This window comes from Aristolochia californica, unplaced genomic scaffold (genome assembly GCF_029961685.1).
Source record: "Aristolochia californica isolate CCGP_79_NKW_82.1479 unplaced genomic scaffold, dmAriCali1.0.hap1 SCAF_14, whole genome shotgun sequence".
NCBI lineage: Eukaryota > Viridiplantae > Streptophyta > Magnoliopsida > Piperales > Aristolochiaceae > Aristolochia > Aristolochia californica.
The window spans coordinates 1,295,634-1,314,269 of NW_027181815.1; the positions used below are offsets into that span (position 1 = coordinate 1,295,634).

General features: G+C 37.5%; 2 protein-coding genes across 4 annotated transcripts; one reads left to right on the forward strand and one right to left on the reverse strand.

Moving 5' to 3' along the window:
- Nucleotides 1-449: 449 nt before the first annotated feature.
- LOC137949824 (serine/threonine-protein phosphatase 2A 65 kDa regulatory subunit A beta isoform-like) lies at nt 450-8,635 on the reverse strand. 3 transcript variants are annotated; one of them, XM_068796017.1, is made up of 14 exons: nt 8,482-8,635; nt 8,036-8,105; nt 6,699-7,114; nt 4,781-5,027; nt 3,605-3,717; nt 3,303-3,382; nt 2,885-3,026; nt 2,649-2,729; nt 2,368-2,472; nt 1,906-2,088; nt 1,489-1,581; nt 1,074-1,213; nt 924-990; nt 450-836 (listed from the first exon to the last, which is right to left on the reverse strand). In XM_068796017.1, the coding sequence occupies exons 3-14, from the start codon at nt 7,089-7,091 to the stop codon at nt 717-719; spliced, it is 1,764 nt and encodes a 587-aa protein (XP_068652118.1). In that variant the 5' UTR covers nt 7,092-7,114; nt 8,036-8,105; nt 8,482-8,635; the 3' UTR covers nt 450-716. The 3 variants fall into 3 exon arrangements, with proteins under 3 accessions (XP_068652118.1, XP_068652117.1, XP_068652119.1); XM_068796016.1 differs by lacking the exon at nt 8,036-8,105; XM_068796018.1 differs by lacking the exon at nt 8,036-8,105 and having other exon boundaries at nt 8,439-8,635.
- A 6,497-nt stretch (nt 8,636-15,132) lies between these two features.
- LOC137950165 (transcription factor MYB36-like) lies at nt 15,133-16,476 on the forward strand. The gene is made up of 3 exons (XM_068796548.1): nt 15,133-15,268; nt 15,389-15,518; nt 15,666-16,476. The coding sequence occupies exons 1-3, from the start codon at nt 15,133-15,135 to the stop codon at nt 16,474-16,476; spliced, it is 1,077 nt and encodes a 358-aa protein (XP_068652649.1).
- The last annotated feature ends 2,160 nt before the right edge of the window (nt 16,477-18,636 follow it).

The following is an 18,636-nucleotide window of genomic DNA, read 5'->3' on the forward strand; positions in this document are numbered from 1 at the left end:
AAGAAACCGAGGAGAATGGATTAATATCAATGAAGACCAAAAAGTTGTTGAGTATGGATTTAATATTCATAGCAGCTTACCATACCATTATATCAATTACTTCATCACAAGTCAAAGCCTTACAGAGGCCAGAATCATTAAAAAAAAAAAAAAAAAAAAAGTGTCCAATCGCAAGTCTCAATCAAATTAATCAAGACAGCCCATGAATTGGGAGAGACTTTTGTTTCTATGAACTAAATGCTCATTTAAAATCATTTATGTTATTGCATTTTACACATTAATTGGTTGGATTTACCAATATAAGCGCCTTGTAAACGGAAATCATCATATTTCCCAACAGAAATCATAGACGAGAAACTGTAAAGGACAATTAGAGGAGGGAATCACTTGCGTTTTCTTGACAATAACAGAACTAATAGGGTCATTAGAAGAACCTGCTCAAGACTATCTAGAGACCAATCCGGTCTTGTATCATCTGGTATACAACAGAATGAGAAGTTCATACATCTGTTACTGGGAAAGTACACTTTAAAGCAAGCATGACCAACAAATGCGGGAACACTGAAGATAAGAAAAAAGGGAGGGAAAAGGAAAAACAATAATGCTGTGAGCTAGGGCAACATCAGTCTGCTACATTAAGTAGATATAGAAAGCTAGAGTTTCATAGACATATTGATACAGAGCTCTCATAAAACAAAAATGCTGTAAACCTTTCTCTAGCTAGACATCATCAGTTGATCACTCGACTGAAGGGCCTGGCCTGCAAAAAACCTCACGTCTACATCGGGATCCTCGCTCAGCTCAACCAAACACGGACGTATCTGCTGTTCCACCACCTACATAATAAAAGCAATACCACAGCAACTTGTTACTAATGTTTTGTTACTGTCAACGTCCCGACAGAAAGGTATGGTGAAACTTACAGAGTGGTCAACTATAGGAATAAGGGACTGCAACACCTTTGCTACATTGAATTTAATATTTGGTACCCTGAAGCAGTGCAGTCTCGAGTAAGAACTAGTAAAGACGGTAACATCAAATAAAGGTCACTAGTGTGACTTCAGAGTGGATACCTGTCTTTTGAAGCATTAATTACCACAGGCAACAGTCTTTGGCATGTGATCTCAGAACCCATGACTGGAGCAAGCAGAGATATTGCATGAAGAATAGTCATCCGGTAAAGATAATGTGGGTTGCTGATCATGTCCAACACCTTTTGAGAGTGTACAACATTGCCAATAGAAAAAAAGGAACCAAGATTAGGGATTCTATACAAAAAGGACAAAAAAATTGGGAAAGCAAAAAGCAAAAAGATGAACATGCATAACATAATCAACCCAATGACTATCAAAACTCATAGGAAAAATAAAAAGCCTAAACAAGACAGCTATCATTCTTGAGTACAGGTTGTCCATGAAGAGGTCCAGTTGATGAAGAGACACGTGTAATTCAAAGCTAGCACAACTACCAGGTCAGCAACAAACGAACCTGAGGAATTATATGCTGCATTGCCCATTCAGGACCAAATTCTTCGGCAAGCCGCTTCAGGTTATTAGCAGCTGCATCACGAATAGAGTAAACCTGAAACATAAAACCGAATTGTCAAACAAAGATCCCTACATTTGTCAAAAAAAAAAAAAAAAAGACAATTATACAGGACAGCAAACATAGATCAACTTTCCCAGCATTTCACAGTTAAGAAGCATAACCAAACAAAACATGGGAGTACTACGTTTCTTCATAAAGAAAACAAAGAACAACATGACAGGCATAATAGCATCAATTACAGCAAAAACTGAGAAATCCAAGGCCAGAATTAGCACATAACCTAACAAAGTAAAGAGTCTGAGCAAGGCAAGAGTGTAAACTAGAGATTAGATGTTGACATAGAAAGAATTGAAATACCTTATCTTCCAACCATTGCATGCAAAGAGCACCAAGCTTATCATCAAAGAAACCCACACCCAGCTGACTAGCTAATAAAGGAATGTACTCAATAATAGCCAGCCGGACTCTCCAATGTCTGTCTTCTGCAAGTTCAACAATGGCCGGTAATAGTGATTGAGACAATAGATCAATTCCAATTACCTGCAGAAAATGTCAAATATCAAGCCAATGCACTTACGTAGGGAATATTTATCCCAAACTAATGGTTTTACCACCTTGTAAATAACAACTGCTTAGTGATTAGAAAATTATTGTTAGCAACTAGAAACAATCAAAATTACATAAATACAGTCTTGCCCACTTGGATGAATCAAAAACTTGCAATTAAAGTAAGGGCTGAAGCTCAAAGGAAAAGAATCCAGACCATATAAAGTATCACAAAAATAGGATTAATAATGTGACTATGAAGTTCTCAGATACCTGATTCACTTGATCAAGCTTGCTAATTATGTTGAGCCTGACATCAGGGAACTCATCTTTCAGAAGAGAAAGAAAGATTGGAAGAAGTTGCTCAATTGTTGCATCCTGCAAGAAACACCAAAGGTTTAGAACCCCATAAAAAGATGAGAAATAATCAAGCAAAGAATTCTCCATGAATAACAAATAAGAATCTGTATCAAATAGACACAGAACAATTCATATAAAACATATTAAACAATTTAAGTAACACAGCAACTGGTTAGTAGCTACTCAATCCTTACCTTTCCAAGGACTGGAGCCATTCCCATTATTACTGAAGCCAAAGCAGAGCGAACATGTTGAGAAGAATCAGATGACAGCTCCTGCAGTAATGACACGTAACAATGCAAGGGTCAAAGAGATTATTTAAGCATCAGAATCATAAGTAAACAAAATATTATGCTCCAGACAATTCAGAAAAAAAGGGAGAAAAAAACAATTGAATTATACATGAGAAAAGTTCTATCATACTGTGTACCTTCACACAAGGAAGAATATGCTGAATTGCAAGTTGTGGGTTTAGAATCCTGCAAAATTTAGTAACTTTTCCGGCAGCTGCTATTCGTACTTCTGCTTCGTTATCTCGAAGAAGACGCACATATGCAGGCACCAAGTCCGTCCTATTGCAACCCAATTTTTAAAAAGAATATACATCAGTTGCAGTTCAGTTTTGTAAACTCAGCTTCCCCTAAGCATCCAAACATCTGAAATCCATTAAAGAAGACAAAGACATGGAAAAAAATATAGCTTCAACTCCAAATACCTGTATAGAAGTAGACCATTAAAAAAAAAAAAGCATGTAGATACAGTTACAAAATTTTAAGGCATATTTGCAATAAAATGGGACAGAAATCGTCACGTATATGTTGCACTAAAAGAAACATTAATAGAGTTACCTGGTTGGCTCAGGGCCAACTGCTTCACAAAGCTCATACAGTTGATTTGCAACCATATACCTAACACGCCACGATTTATCCTAAAATCACAGAAAATACATAAACAAATTAAAATATTAGTCAATCATTTACAATGATGGTTCACATCTTCTACAGTTATTATAAATTGCATACTGACTAGGATATGACTAAGTAATTTTGACAATTAATATTACTGGACGTAAGCTACCATTTTTGCAAAGATTGATAACCAGAAACTGGGGAAGACAGAACAAGGTAGAGAACATCATAGCTCACACTACCTGTGAGAAGCTAACAATGACAGGAAGGATATGAGCTACACAATCCTGAGGTTCGAGCAACTTCCCAAGTGCAGCACAACCCTCAACAGCCAACAACCTGACTGAATCTTGATCTGCAAAATGCCAGGAAGATCAGAGCCATATCTTCACTATACTCACACTGCAAGAGAAAAGAAAAGAAAAGAAGGAAAAAATAAAGAGAAAAATTAACTTTAACACGGTGCAGATAGATTTTTTTTTTTTTCTATTTGGAGCAAACATCGTGCAGATAGATTACCAAGAACTTCAGTACAAATTAGGCAGAATTAAGCTGTTAGCATGCTAATAGGATAAACATCAGTAAAAGTACGTAGATGTGCATAACCATGGCATCTTGATGATATTTTTTTTTCCCACTGAAGTATTTTTTATTATTATAAAAAATTTCCAATTGGAATCCAACAAATAAGCAACCAAATAGGTTGCTGTTCACAAAACGAAGTACCAAAGAAAATCAATGAATCCGAACTTCAAGTCTATCTCCAATGCCTTAGACTAAATTACCACATGAACCAAGGAAGGATTTCTCAACATGTTAAAGGTAAGCTAGGTGTCAGCAGAGAGCCACCTACTTCAAGTAGCTTTCCATCCATATTGCAAAAGCTCTCCAACCAACTTTTCTTGATGACTTCAAGTATCCCTAGGACTAGCTCACTTAAGCTTAACAAAATCTAAATCCTTTTAGACTTCAATCCAGAGATTGTCTCAAACTTTTTTGGGTCCTTGAAAGTACAAATCACAAATTGATTAGAAAATTGGATTTGTGCATACATACATATACAAATTGAATGAAAAATTACGTTAGGTATCCACAGTACTAACTTCTACCTCAATGAACCATGTAACCAAATAAATGCACTCCATTTTTTTTTTAATAAGGAATACAATGAGCAATTTGACAATGGAAAAGTATAGGGAAAGGAAACAATAGTGCCAGCAGTGGCCTCATGGATTACAAAAGACTTTTTTTTCTTGAACGTTTCAACGCACACTACTCCTTTAAGCCTGGTAAAACTTGAACCAAAGACCTCACACTAGAAACCCATCCATTTGACCATTGGGACAAAGGCCCATACCCATTGAAACTTAGCAAAATAAATTTGGAGAAACAAATTAGAACAGAATAGTATAGCATACCATCCTGAGTCAAATCCTCAAATATTGTCATGATATCAGTCTTCAGATGGGTAGGTTCAACTGTAGCGGCAAATTTCCCCAGGTTTGACGCAGCAGATCTTCTCACCATAGGCATATCATCTTGGCATAATTGGTTATATATAGACCTCAATTCTGCTTTCAGCAGCTCTGGTGCACTAGGGTAAGCAATATGAAACAGCCCACATGATGAAACTCGAGCAGTAAACCACTCACCAGCAGCCAGTCTCTGGAGCAACATAACAATTATATAAGGGAAAAATACAAGAAGTAGAGAACTCACGACATATGGCAAAAAATGATATCCCAGAACTAGAGAGGAACACATCCACAACACCATGCAATGAAACCAAATCGCAAATTCCTCTTATAGTGGCAAGCTTGCAATCACATGACTTTAGAGAAATTCACAATGTACACATGTCAAAAGAATTTTTTATACAGAGATAATCAACATCAATAAGCTAAAATTGAATCTGAATTATCTTCTTTAACAAATATAGATCATAGTAAACGCCTGATAGACACCATCGTGACAGTAGAGATAGTTCAAGGTTGTCAATATGATAAATTTTAGAGTGAAAAGACCTAAATATGTGAGGTTTCCCTTAGGTATTAACAAGTTAAAATTTTCTTGCCAAAGCTTCACTTGAGAGCTCAGAAAGTTGCATATCTGGGGCGCCTATGTTAGCAGTAAGTGAGGTTTCCCTTTGGTATTAAGAAGTTAAAGTTTTGTTCCCAAAGCTTCACTTGAGAGCTCAGAATGTTGAACATCTGGTGAAGCTCTGTTGTCATTACACATTTTACAAAGTTTTTTATGTTTTCATGAAAAAAATTATTCTAATGGACCCCAAAATTAATAACAGTAATAGTAATAATAACTGCAGCACCATTAAATATAAAACTTTAGCTTCAACAGGTCTGAGTTGAAAGTTGATACAGGACGGTCGGCATCTTGCAATTAAGCCATTGAAATTTTAGTGCCTTTAAACTAACACTAGGAAGAAATTCTTTATTAATGAAAATGTTAATTTACCAAAAGCAATTTATGATTTCTTGAGTACCAGAAAAAAGTCTCAAGCATGGAAAAAAGTGCATAAACTTGATAAGTTACATAGAGGTCAGTCACATAGTTTTGATAATGGAACACTTAGTAGGTCTTTTTTTTACCTATCCAAAAAACAATAAACAGTGAAGACATAATTCCATCACTTCACCAGGGCTGATAGTGGGCAAACAGGCCACTGAACTTCTAGTTCATTTCAATGAACACTCGGACAGACCAAAATTCTCTTTATGAATACGTTAATCTATTAAGAGCAATTCGTAATATAATCTAAATTAGCTATATACAGGTCACTTCAATATCATAATGATAGGTCACAGTGTTTAAAAAATCTCTGTATTTGTTTGCTAACCAACAATGCCACAAGTTAAAAAAGCTAGACTAAGTTAGTCCCATACAAGTCACTTTGAATCTAAATGATAAGTCAGAGTTAAAAAAGCTCAACTAACAGAGTAATGGCCTGTGTTCCACTCCGTCACAAAGAAATAACAGTAACAAGGAGATGAAGTGAAACGATAGACATACTTATCAGTTCAATGTGGTTGAGCCTCTAACACAATGTCCACAATGGGGGATTTCTAGAGTGAGGTCTTGAGTTCAAGTCTCAGCAAGTAGGCTCAACATTCACAAAAAAGGAAATAAAAAAAGGCCAATACAAGGCAATGCAGGTCTGTACAAAAAGAAAGCTCAAATTTATAATTAAGAAAATAATTTACCAACACCTTTATTAGCACATGTATTAACTCAGTTCAATACAGCTCCACATTTTTTGCCATAAAAAAATACAGTCCAGATTTGAGTTAATAAAAAAGGAAAAAGGGAATGTAGACTTGCCTTGACAAGAGGGATGAACCAGTCAACTAAATCGCTTTCCTTCATTTGGGCCCCAATGCGACATAATGATTCAACAGCTTTGTCCCTCACACAAGTTTCCTCCACAGTGCAAAGTGTTTCCAGAGGAGGCAGTAGTACATGAGCATACTCCACACCACCAACATATGGAATAAATACTCCTAATTCTTCTGCCATGGCAAGAAGTACCTCATCATCGTCATCATTGTTTTCACTAAGAAAAGGAATCAATTCTTTCCTGGTCCTCTCCTCTCCAAGGGCCCGTGCAATTGTTGATAACCTGCGGATAGAGTTCAACCGTAGCTGGATGTCTTCATTTTTCAGTTCATCTATCAAAATGGCAATTGGATACAGTGGTTCATCAATCATAGCCATTTTATCTCCCAAGTCCTTGACAACTGCAAACACAGAAAGGAAGTGAATAAATAGTATGCAAGATAAACCTTGATTATTTTCAACACCTCTGAAATGGCTATGATTGAGGTTTCACAAACTTAACCTCAAGCTCTCAAATTGTCAAAAAACATTGTATTGAAATATTGAAATGCATTAATATGTTTTCAAACGGCTTCAATTTATTAATCTCAGAGGTTGTCAGCATTCAAAAAATTATGCATGTGACTACCCACAACCTTAAAACATGATGGCAATGATCTATTCTGTCCGTCATTTTTTTTCTACTTAAGCTAAGATATCTCTTCAATAAAAATGAAAGTGAAGCAATATTCAAAATAGAACTGAATATAACATCACAGAAAACAATAATTTACAATATAGAAACGTCTATGTATTTGGAATGCAATCACTTGTGGGGAATCTAGATTCATTTCCCATGCTGATGATTAAATACCATTCCTGCATAACACCTCAACCCAAAGGTTTTTTTTTTCTTTTTTCTTTTTTAAATTCTCAACTCAAGATGTCGAGTTGGAAGTACGTCTTTGTTTTCAAATGAAACCCATATGGATACCGGAGAATAAGAGGCTAATTAATTTGCCGGTGTAAAGCGAGCATATAGCAGCTGAAGAAAACAAACAAACTGCAGTAACAGTTTTCAAAACATTTCATGCTAAATTTAGTCCAAGTATGATTTCAGCTAGTTTGGAAAGTCCTAGCATCACCGTGCACACGTATAAAGCAAAATCCAAAGAACAATTAACCAATCGCAGATAATAGAGACTCCAGAAGCCTAAAAGTTGGCAGCAACCACGACCAGCATGTCCCAAAATGTAGCAAACCAAGTGAGAACAACAAGGAGATTCATGGCTGTACAAAGCAAAAATTCATGCTATATAGAAACATAAGACTGAAAATTGAACCTGCTAATTGTCAGACGCAGTTTTCTTCGGATCCAAACCACAGGTTTTCAGCAATTTTTTCGAAGCATAACTACATACAATTTCTACATTTCGTTAACACAAGAACGCTAGAATCCAGAAAAGTCATTCGCATCAAATGGAAGTTGAAAAATATCATTTTAACAGAAAACCAGAATTTAAACCAAGGTTCCCGGCAGCCCTCACGAGACACAGAAAGATCATTTTCAGAGATCTTTAACGGCCAAATCAGACAAGATCCGTCGGATTCAGAAAGAGGCAAAGAAGAAAAAAGAAAGAAATCAAAAGAAAACCGATGCAGCAGCGTAAGGAAACCAGACGCACAGAATACCCCAGCACCTCGAACCAACATGAAGACGAAAATAACCCTAGAGAAGATTTAGACCTTCGAACGCGAGCAGCAGGAGGGATGAGGTAGGAATACGTACATCAAAGGGGACGATATTTGTAGCAACGCCCTAAATCCAACCAGGAAGACTCTCTCTATATTTCAACTTGCAGATGCTCGGAGAAGCGATCGAGACAGAAACGAAGGCCTGTGCATCGGTTTTAGAAAATTCCGCTCCAAACATTTCTTTCTCTCTCTCTAGCCTTCAGGCTGTCGTCAATTGACGTTTCTACCCCTATCTAATAATTGTGAGCTTCACCGGGCAACGTTTTTCGTTGAGCGCAAGTGTGATCAACCTTCGCCAACATTCTTTATTGACCATTTTGACCCTAAAGACAGTGGCATTTTACAATGTGTGGATCCGCGAGTATTTTATATATTGTAACAAAGCCATTAGATACCACACATGATCAGATAGGGGCATGTATGTGGGCTTAAAATTGAAATATATATGAAAAAAAGTGACATGAGAACCCTAGAAATTCTAGAAATTATTAATGAACTTAGGGTTTCTAGAAAATAAAATTTTATAGTAAAAATTCAAAGTTATTCTAACTGAAAATTATTATTTATTTCCCCACTAATAAATCAACATTATTGGTTTCCTTCTAGCAAGTTTTGGTGTGCGCGAACAAGAAGAAGTTTAGCAAGTCACCGATACCAAAGCAATATAGAAGAATCGGAAGGAAGAAGAAATATTCCGTTGTACTTTGTATTCATGAATCACATGTATTTATAGGTTACATACAGAAAGGATTACAGGATAAGTGTTATAGGTAAGATTACATGATAAGTGTTATCTTCCTAAATCTCTATGAAATACTGATTGGGTAAAAATAAATTAGGATCAATCTTAGTATGTTTAGAATAAACATGAATGAGGATACCTTGAGCACTATGGGAAAAATTCTTGAATGCAAAGTTGGCCAACTTCCCATATTCTACCTCGGTCTTCCCCTTACCCTTGGGTTAGTCTTAGAAATCTCTTTAGCCTCCCATTTTAGATAAATTTGAAGATAGATTATAGCCTGCCATGTTTTCTAAAGAACACCCTTGTAAAATCTAATCTCACTGGCCTCTCCATATGTTGCCTATCTTTGGTTAAATGCCCAACCAACCTTAGTAATAAAATATGAGCAATTGAGCACCGGTTTCTTTGGAGAGAGGTCCTTGAAATGCTTTCAAATATCATGTAGTTAAGTGGGAAGAAGCTTGTATTCCTATGAAGGTGGGCTGGTATCATAAGAAACATTAGAAGAATCAAGGATATGAGTGAGGCACTGCTTCTTGGAAAATGATCTTGGAGGTCTAGCATCGAAAATGAAGCAATTTGGAGAAAATTATCATAGTCAAATACGTAATTGATGTTGGATACTTCCAACCTGCATGCCCCCTTCTACAAAGGAACACTTTAATTTTCTCTGCCTACTAGTGGAAGCATCTTTGAAAGAATTATCTAGCAATTACTCCTTGTGCATATGGACCAAAAGAAATAGTAAAAATTTTAAGCATATAATTGAAGGACCTGAAATGGTCAAAGAGAAAATTCATCACCATAGGCTCCATTAGAGAAAATTGGGTTGGGAAAATTACGTTGTCGATTACTAAGACTCGACAAATCAAGAATTGGTCCCATTGAGCCCCCATGTTATTAAAATAAGATAGTAATTCATTTGATAACCCTAACCCGGCTGGTTATGGGGGTAGATCACACTAGTGCTAAAGTCTGTATGCTATGGTGGACCTCTAGGACATCAAGATGTAGCGTGCTTCTTAATGTTCTAAGAATTGTGAAAACTCATTCTCAATCTCTCATTTATTACTGAAAGAGACTCGAAGAGTGTCATTACTTGGTGCATGAGAAGTCAGATTCCCCATAGCCTCTTCTTCCCACTCTTGATGAAGTCCATGACCTAGCCTCTTCTTACCACAACTTTAGGTAGCATGTACCCCGATTTGCAAATGATGAAGCTAATAAGCTTGCTAGTTAAATTTGGGTCAACCCAACCAAATTATGAGTTGATTTGATAAATCGAAAAACCATAATTGCCATTGGAAGCATTTAAAAATGTAGTCAAACTGTTAAGTGAGACACTTCTGTCCTAGGACTTACACCAAAAGCTCAAACAAAACCAGGCAATTTAGTACAGATTGACCCATGAGAGATGAGACATCCTATAATGGAAGCCTCATATTCTAATCTTCCATAGTTAAATTCAACTGCAATTTTTTAAGTACTATCTCAAATAATATACTTGTACTTGAGTCTCAATAGAATAAGCTCCTAATCAAACAGTCTTCCCAAATCCCAACCAGACCACTGAAAAGAATTCCCACTATGTGACCTAATCCTTGGTCAACTTTATCTTATCCAAAGGGCAGGCACCCTTTGCTCTCAGTTAATACCTTAATGTTCTATAGGTGGTCCTCCTTATAGCCCTGTAGCATCAACTAGTTTCACTCTGGGACAAACCCAAAATTTCAAGAAGAAAATAGGTTTAGGTACCTCCTACTCCATGGAATTTATTTTGTATAATTTGGATGTCAGCTTTGTAATCTTCTTCTTAGAAGAATGTGGGACTTTCATTCCCTCCTTTCCAATTGCTGGTTTTCATGCATGCATCCATTAGCTTTTGACATCTCTTTTATTCCATTGGCTCATGTGATCTTCTTAGAAATGTAGTTTATTTGCAGCAGCTAGGGTTTTGAGGATAAGAGAATCCCAGGCATATTATTGATGTTTGTTAGCAGACTTGGATTTAATTAGCCGTTTGATTTGACTTTTGATTAACTTAACAATGTTTGTAGCTTGATTCAAATCCTGCTTTTCTTTTCAAATCTTTCAACTTGGCTGCATATGGTGATTGAAGCTCATTAGTCTTTAATTACCTTGAAGAGAGTGCAGAAGCTTGACTGGTTATGAAATTGGATTTGCTCTATGCCCCATGGAGCAAATCCTTGAATATGATCTCAATTACAAAATATAACATAAGCTCTTGACCTTGTACCACTAAGGGCTACTCAGGCACTTAAGAGAAGATTTGAACCAATTATGCTCTGGTAAGTATTGAATTGAAAACAAGCCTCTCGTGGCCTGTGATTCTGTCATTTTCTATGTTGTTAATGGCGGAACCATGTCAAACATGATTTGTATCTGTCGTTCTTCTTTCCTTTCTTTTCTTTCTTTCTTATTCTTATTATTTCTTCTTATCTCTAATATAAAACAATGTGCTTCAAGGTTGAACTTCTATTGCTCTGGTCACATTCTAGAAGAAAAGTTTCAGAGTTGTTCACAAGAAAGTGACTGAAAACTATTAAAAGAAGTAAGAATATCGTCAGCAGTGGTCTGATCGATGTTTTGAAAAACCTGAAAGAAGGAAACAATTTGATGTGCTTCCGATCACATGGAGAAAAAGGAAAATATAGTAAGAGGGAGAAAGATGGATTTCAACTAAATTTACATTTTTTTAGTTCTATGTTTTGAGTTCTGCGAACAAAAATAAGCATCTGGGGGCAACAATTCTATTTTTTTTTTCCAAGTTCTTTAACATTTGGTTTACAATAAACACTCTCTAGCCATTTCTTAATCAGCTGAACTGAGAAATACCTCTCCCGTTCAATTCATTGTTTTCAGAAACTACTGAAAATAATCAAATTTTCTTGTGAAGGTTTCCTACTGCAAAGATGCAGTTTGACAAGGAAGCAATTTGTCACGTCTGGGTTGTTAGTAAATTGGATTAAAAAAGTAGAGAGAAGAAGGGGAGCGATGACACTTGTAAAGCCTGTGCTTTAAATCTCATTTGACTTTCTTCTCTTTAGGTAAACTCCATGAAACTCGAGAAGAATCAAGATAACCAATTTGAATAAACAACATCAAGGTCTGGTAAAGAGATCACTGGGTCAAGCTTGTGACACCAGCCTTTCTCCCCTACTGTAACTACCCGTGACTGAATGTGAAGTGCTTCAAACTGGTTAGTAAATTCATCAATAAATTATCAGGAAAAAATGAAGATTTAAAGTTTAGAAACTTTGGATTTAGTTCTCTAATTCCCTTCTCTAAACCAACGTCTCTCTCCTCTTCTTCCTCAGTCGCAACAGTACTCTTCCAGATGTGTTCATAAAAAGAAAGAACTTACATGGCAGTTTCAGGAGGTTAAATAACAAAGAGCTTTAATTTGCCCAGCTCATCTAGTTGGTCAAGCTCCCTTTTATTAAACATTCACCTTCCTCATCTGGCCCACAGAAAAAGAAAAGATAAAACTGTTTTACCTTTGTCAAGTTGAACCTGTCTAATATATCTAACATGAAAAGTGTTTCTGAACAGGAGCACAAAAGAGTCGGAGAAACAAAAGCTCGAACTACAGAGGAGAAGATATATATCTCCTCGGATGCTGTTGGGTGGGTTTGTTGGACAAGAAGAGGTTGACATTTTCTGGGTTTGCTTGCTTGGGGAAGGGTTCAAGGCTTCGGCTGAGGTCACCGGGGCCGTATATTTCTTCATGGTGTCCTCCATGAAAAATGACGAGTAGGTAAGCTGATGAAACAGTAAGAAAAGTGCAACAAGATGATTATTGATTGCGTAATAATAATAAACAGCTCTAACCGTCTCTTTCAAGGAATTTTTCTCTCTCGGCCTTTTCCCCATTCGTCGTTTCCTTTTCTTATTGCTTCCCATTTATACTTTTCATATGAAAATAAATTATTGTCTTACTTCTGCTAACAAAGTCAAATCTCTTTTTCTCTCTCCTTTCCACTTCAGTGAGTCACCAATTATGGAGAAACTAGGTTTCATTTCTTCCACCTACAGTAACTTACGAGACCACAATGTTCAAAGAATGGAGCTTTTGTATCAGCCATGACTCATGCACTTTAGTTCAGTTATGGAGCTTTTTATACTCATGCTTTTGGGTAGCCATTAATGTCAGTGTAACTTACAGGCAAATGCACCAGGCCAACTTTCCAAAAGTTTGGTCATGCCAAAATTTTAAACCAGATAAGTTAGAGCCATCCATTTATGTGAAACCAACAAAATTTCGTCTCATCTCATGTTGAGATGTCACCCAAGAAAAACGGAGTCCAAGAGAAGCAGGTCTTCATCTTCATCAGGTCCTCATCAGTTCACCCACAAGGAAATTTCACTTACGGGTAAATCACGGCCAGCGATAGTTCACCAATTGTTTAATCAAAGATTCACCTTTTAGACCATCCATTAATTAACCCTATCTTCGTCTTCTTTCATAACTGATCCGTGCTTATCTTCTTCGATCATTCACCAGCACCATCACCGGCCCTCTTTCCACCACAAGATAACTGATGGTCTAGTTGCTGATGAAATGTTTCAATAGAGATTCTATGGACCGGAGAAGGACAAGGAGAAAATATGCATCTCATCCAAGCCTCCCCAACTTTACAGTAAAATATATATATTTGTGGGAGAGAGGACTTCGGTGTCTTTGCAATAGTTTATCAATATTTTTGTGTTTCTTTCCTCGTTCAGCCATGGGAATGAGGCTCTTTCTTGTTGAATCACTCAGATTGCCAAGCAAGGTCAATCGGACCAGTTATATTATATTCTACTCTACAAAAAGCTTTTCAAATATCAACACCTTTCCTGTTGGGTTTTCTTCCTTCTCTCACTAAAATATTTGCATATAATGCACAAATTATGAAACAGCCTTGTTGTTTGGGCAAACCTCATTCAACTGGGAAAGATTCAAAACATGGCCTGGTTTATTCTTGAAATGACTATCAAAACCTTTTTATCTTAATATAGACATCTTCGTTGATGTTTTCTGTCAATTTCCTGCTAAAAAAAAGCTCAATGAAGTACTATTACCTGCATCCTGACAAGCCTCGTTTCAGAGAAAAAGAAAATGAAATTACAGAAATTTGTCTATATTTGATCTCCATTGAAAACGGATTTTCATGCTAGCTGTGCCCTCTCTAGAGACATTTGGAGAATGATATGGGAACTCCTTCATTCTCCTTGCATTTGGAGAATGATTAGGTGAACTGCATAATTCTTGTTCAAATAATAATGGGTGGTTACCTGTAGTGAATGCAAAAGTTTGTACTGTCGCCTAGAGGATTTGTATTCTATCAAAACTGTTTTAATTTAAGCAAACCTACTTGATCCTCTAGTTGACGTATCCAGATTATGAGTTAATAATCAGCTTAGTCATGTTTAACTCTATTAGTTCGTGATTGTCTCGGTCTGTATCGCCAATAAATCTATCTCGGCTTCAAGGATCAAAATCTGACTGTGATTGAAGGTTCTCTGAGCTGTATTTCATGAACGTTTTGATTCCATCTCAGTTGCGGTTCAGAAAGATGTGTGTTCATGAAATGGAAAATGGCGAGAGGAAAGAGTTCGGGTCAGTTGAAAACAAAGCAGGATGTATGGACCATAGACTACAGTAGAGATGAATAAAAGAAGGAGAAATGAGTAGAAAAATCGAAGCATGAACTACTCCAAAGGAGTGCAAGAGCAGCGTAGAAAACGGATGGATAGTGCTAATAGAGAAGGTCAAGTGGGGACCTTAATTGTCTTCTCGTGAGCGTCACATCAACTTCCGAAATTTCTTCCTATAAAGAGGATTCTTTCTGCAGGTTTTCTCAATCTCAGATTGGTTGAAAGTTCTCTGTTTGAGTTATTGGCTTTGTCTGAGAGAAAGCGAGAGAAACGAGGAAGATGGGCCGAGCACCTTGCTGTGACAAATCGAACGTGAAGAAGGGACCCTGGTCTCCGGAGGAAGATGCCAAGTTGAAGGCTTACATGGAGCAACAAGGGACTGGAGGGAACTGGATTGCTCTTCCTCAAAAGATAGGTATGTAGAGAACCTGATTTTCTGGCTGGAGAAGTTTAATTATCCATCTTTTCTGTAACTTTCGATCTAATACGATTGAAAGAAACTGGGAAACTAATGCGTTTTGGCTGTATGTTGCAGGGCTTAAACGATGCGGGAAAAGCTGCAGGCTTAGATGGTTGAATTATCTTCGACCCAATCTCAAACATGGAGGATTTTCTGAAGAAGAAGACTACATTATCTGTAGCCTCTACATATCTATCGGAAGCAGGTAATTTATCTCTCACTTCTTCACGATCTCTTTAACTATACTCATGAATTCAGATTTCATCATCTGGGTACTCGGAAGTGTTTTAGAGTGTTCTGCTTCTGTTTTCCATTACTTTCCTGACCTGATGTTGGTTGAATCTCCATTCAGATGGTCGATAATTGCAGCCCAATTGCCTGGAAGGACCGATAACGACATCAAGAACTACTGGAACACCAGACTCAAGAAGAAGCTGCTTGGAAGACGCAAGGACTCTTTGCGGCGATTTTCCAGCACAAACCTTGAGCCCAAAGATACAATCGGGATGTCTGAACTCCCGTCTTCTGGGTTAAGCACATCAGCGCTTGAAAGGATGCAACTACATATGCAGCTTCAAAGCTCTAAAAACCCTTTCTCCTTCTATAACAGCCCTGCCTTGTGGCCAAAACTACAAGCTTTCGGTGAAAGGATTCAACACAGTCAACAGGGAGATGGCAACACAAGCACTTTAACGCCGGAAGGACCTCCTGCTCAAGACGAGCCCTCTTCAAAGGGAGAACTCAATTGTCTCATGACAGATTCATGTGTTGCGTCTCAGCAACCCAATTCTCTGAGCACTGAAACAAAGCAGGAGGACTTCAACAACTCAAACGGCCTGTCTTCTTCAACAAGCCCCATCGCTTATGATGGGATCTACAGCTCCAATCCGCTGCCTAATATGTCAGCCTCGAACTTCCAAACCATGGTTGGCCTGCAAGCCGAGCTTCACGAATTGATCAGTAACAAAACCAGCGGTTCCATGGAGCAGGAAGAACCATCATACGGGTTCGATTCCTTGAAGGAAATGGCGATCCCCAGAGACAGTTCGATTTGGTGGGCTAACGACTTTGATGCACAATCATCGTCGAATTCTTGGGTCTCGGCTTCGATGCTTCAACAGGAGGGGATGTTTCAGGAGTACTTAGTAGGATATGATCTCTAAGGTAGATTACTTTTCCAGTGATGACGACGACTGATCTGAGATGGATAAATGGGACTCCATAACAGCGGGATCATAAGAGTCCTAGACGACTGATGCAAACTATGTGAATAACTCGTTAAATTAGTGTTCTTCTCTCTGATAAGATTTCCCAACTTTATCAGTCTCCCGGTCTCAAGTCTTAACCTCCAACTCCATTAGAGAGTGCTGTATGTGAAATGGAATACGAACTCGAGATTTAGAGGTTGATGAAGAGTTTGTACTCTTATTGTCTCAGATTCTTCAGTGTATAAATAAAGTATCAATATTTCCAGCAGTTATGGTGTTTTATAACATAAATTCCGACCAGAATTGAGCATTTCCACATTTATTTTAGCTCTTGGTATGTTGTGTTATGGATTTAGAGTAAGATTTGATTAAAATTTTTGTAATCACCATGAATTGATAGTGAGAGTTTACATTGAATTTATACAAAAATTTTACAGTAAATTTACAACGGCAATCGGGTTTTTCTTCCTCTAGGTTAACCGGTATTTTGTCTCTGATTCTGGTAATGGAACCCTGGTCTCTGGGTTTATAAATTTAAAATAATCGTGAATTTATTGGTGTAGGGTTTATATATAACAGCTTGGTAAGCCGAATGTTCAGTATAGTGAATAATGGCGACCATAGGTTTAATAGGGCATATTAATATTTAGTGAATTTGGCTACTTAGGGTGATTATTAGCGAATGACGACCTAGGTTAATCATCGGTGAATAGCTAGATTGGGAAGATGTATCCCTAGTGACTCTAGGAAACATATAAATACCTCCATGTAAGAATTCTTACAAGTGAGGCATGTTATTAGACCCGGTCTGGCTGGGTCAGTGATTAGTGGGTCCGATCTGTTAATAATATTTACTAGCATTGGGTTAGTCTTACCAATGAGACCTATTTACATAGAGAAATGGGTTTGATTTATCTTCTGTATTCGATTTGAGTTGAGTCAGATGACCCATTACAAAGCTTGGGGGTCTGCTATGCCTAAGACCTGAATGGGCTTGCTGGAACGGCCAGGGAGCATGTCCTCGAGGGCCGCGAAATTCTTGGAAGAACTCCCACCTGCTGCCTGTGGCATCCATGATACCACCGGTCGACCGCGTGATAGACACCCACGGCTCTTTCTTGACTTCCTTTCGTGGAATTCTAACGTGTGGGACGTGACATATCCAAATCTGATACCATCACATAGAATGGGTGGTGTTAAAAAAGGAGTTGTGGCACGTCGATATACATGCAAAAATATTAATATAAATCAGATTTGTTTCAGTTATTTGAGTTTTAATTTCAATAATTGATTTAAATTTTAATAAAAGGTTTGATGATAAAATTGGGTAGAATTATGTTTATTTTATAAAATAAAATATTTCACAAATATAAAAAATAAATTAAATAAATAATTATCGATCTCTAAAAATAAAAAAACTCTGTAAAAACAAAATAAATAGGATTGTTGTGACAAAAAAAAAGTGCCGTGATGGAAGTTTCTTGGTGCTAACAACCTTAGAAGCTTCTCCTATCCGCACCAACCACGCAACCACCGAACGCCAAAACCACCATGGAACTTCCTCAGTCAACAAACCAGAACGAGACCAAAATATTACTCTAGTCGCACGCACGCGGTTGCTGTGACACGCGTCCCATATGCATGGGATGGAACAAAGAAGTAAATAGGTTTTGTAAGGGTAAAATGGTAATCAGGTTGCTGTAATCGCAAGTTTTCCGGCGACGCAAGCCTCAGGCGCGGACGGCCTATGCAGTTCAGACAGATGAGAGATCTTATGGGTTTTTCATTTTTCGTTTGCTCTTTGGTTCTTCAAAGTCGAGATCGATTGCTACGAGTTAGATGTCACTGCTACCGTTTTAAAGCACAATTAGGATAAGAGTGACGCCGAAAATCGAGAGAGGTAGCAATGCATCTCCATTTCAATTTGGATTCGAGGGAGCTGCTGAAATTTCGCGTTTAATTATCAACACTAAAAGGAACAACGGGCATAAAAAAATCGGATGAAGAGAAAATCTAGCTAAAAATTTTGTTTTGATAGAAGTCAGAGCCGGCCCTGTGATTTCCTTCAAGGTGGATTATCTGTGCCCCTTTGTCCCGTTAATGGTTTTCTCAGCT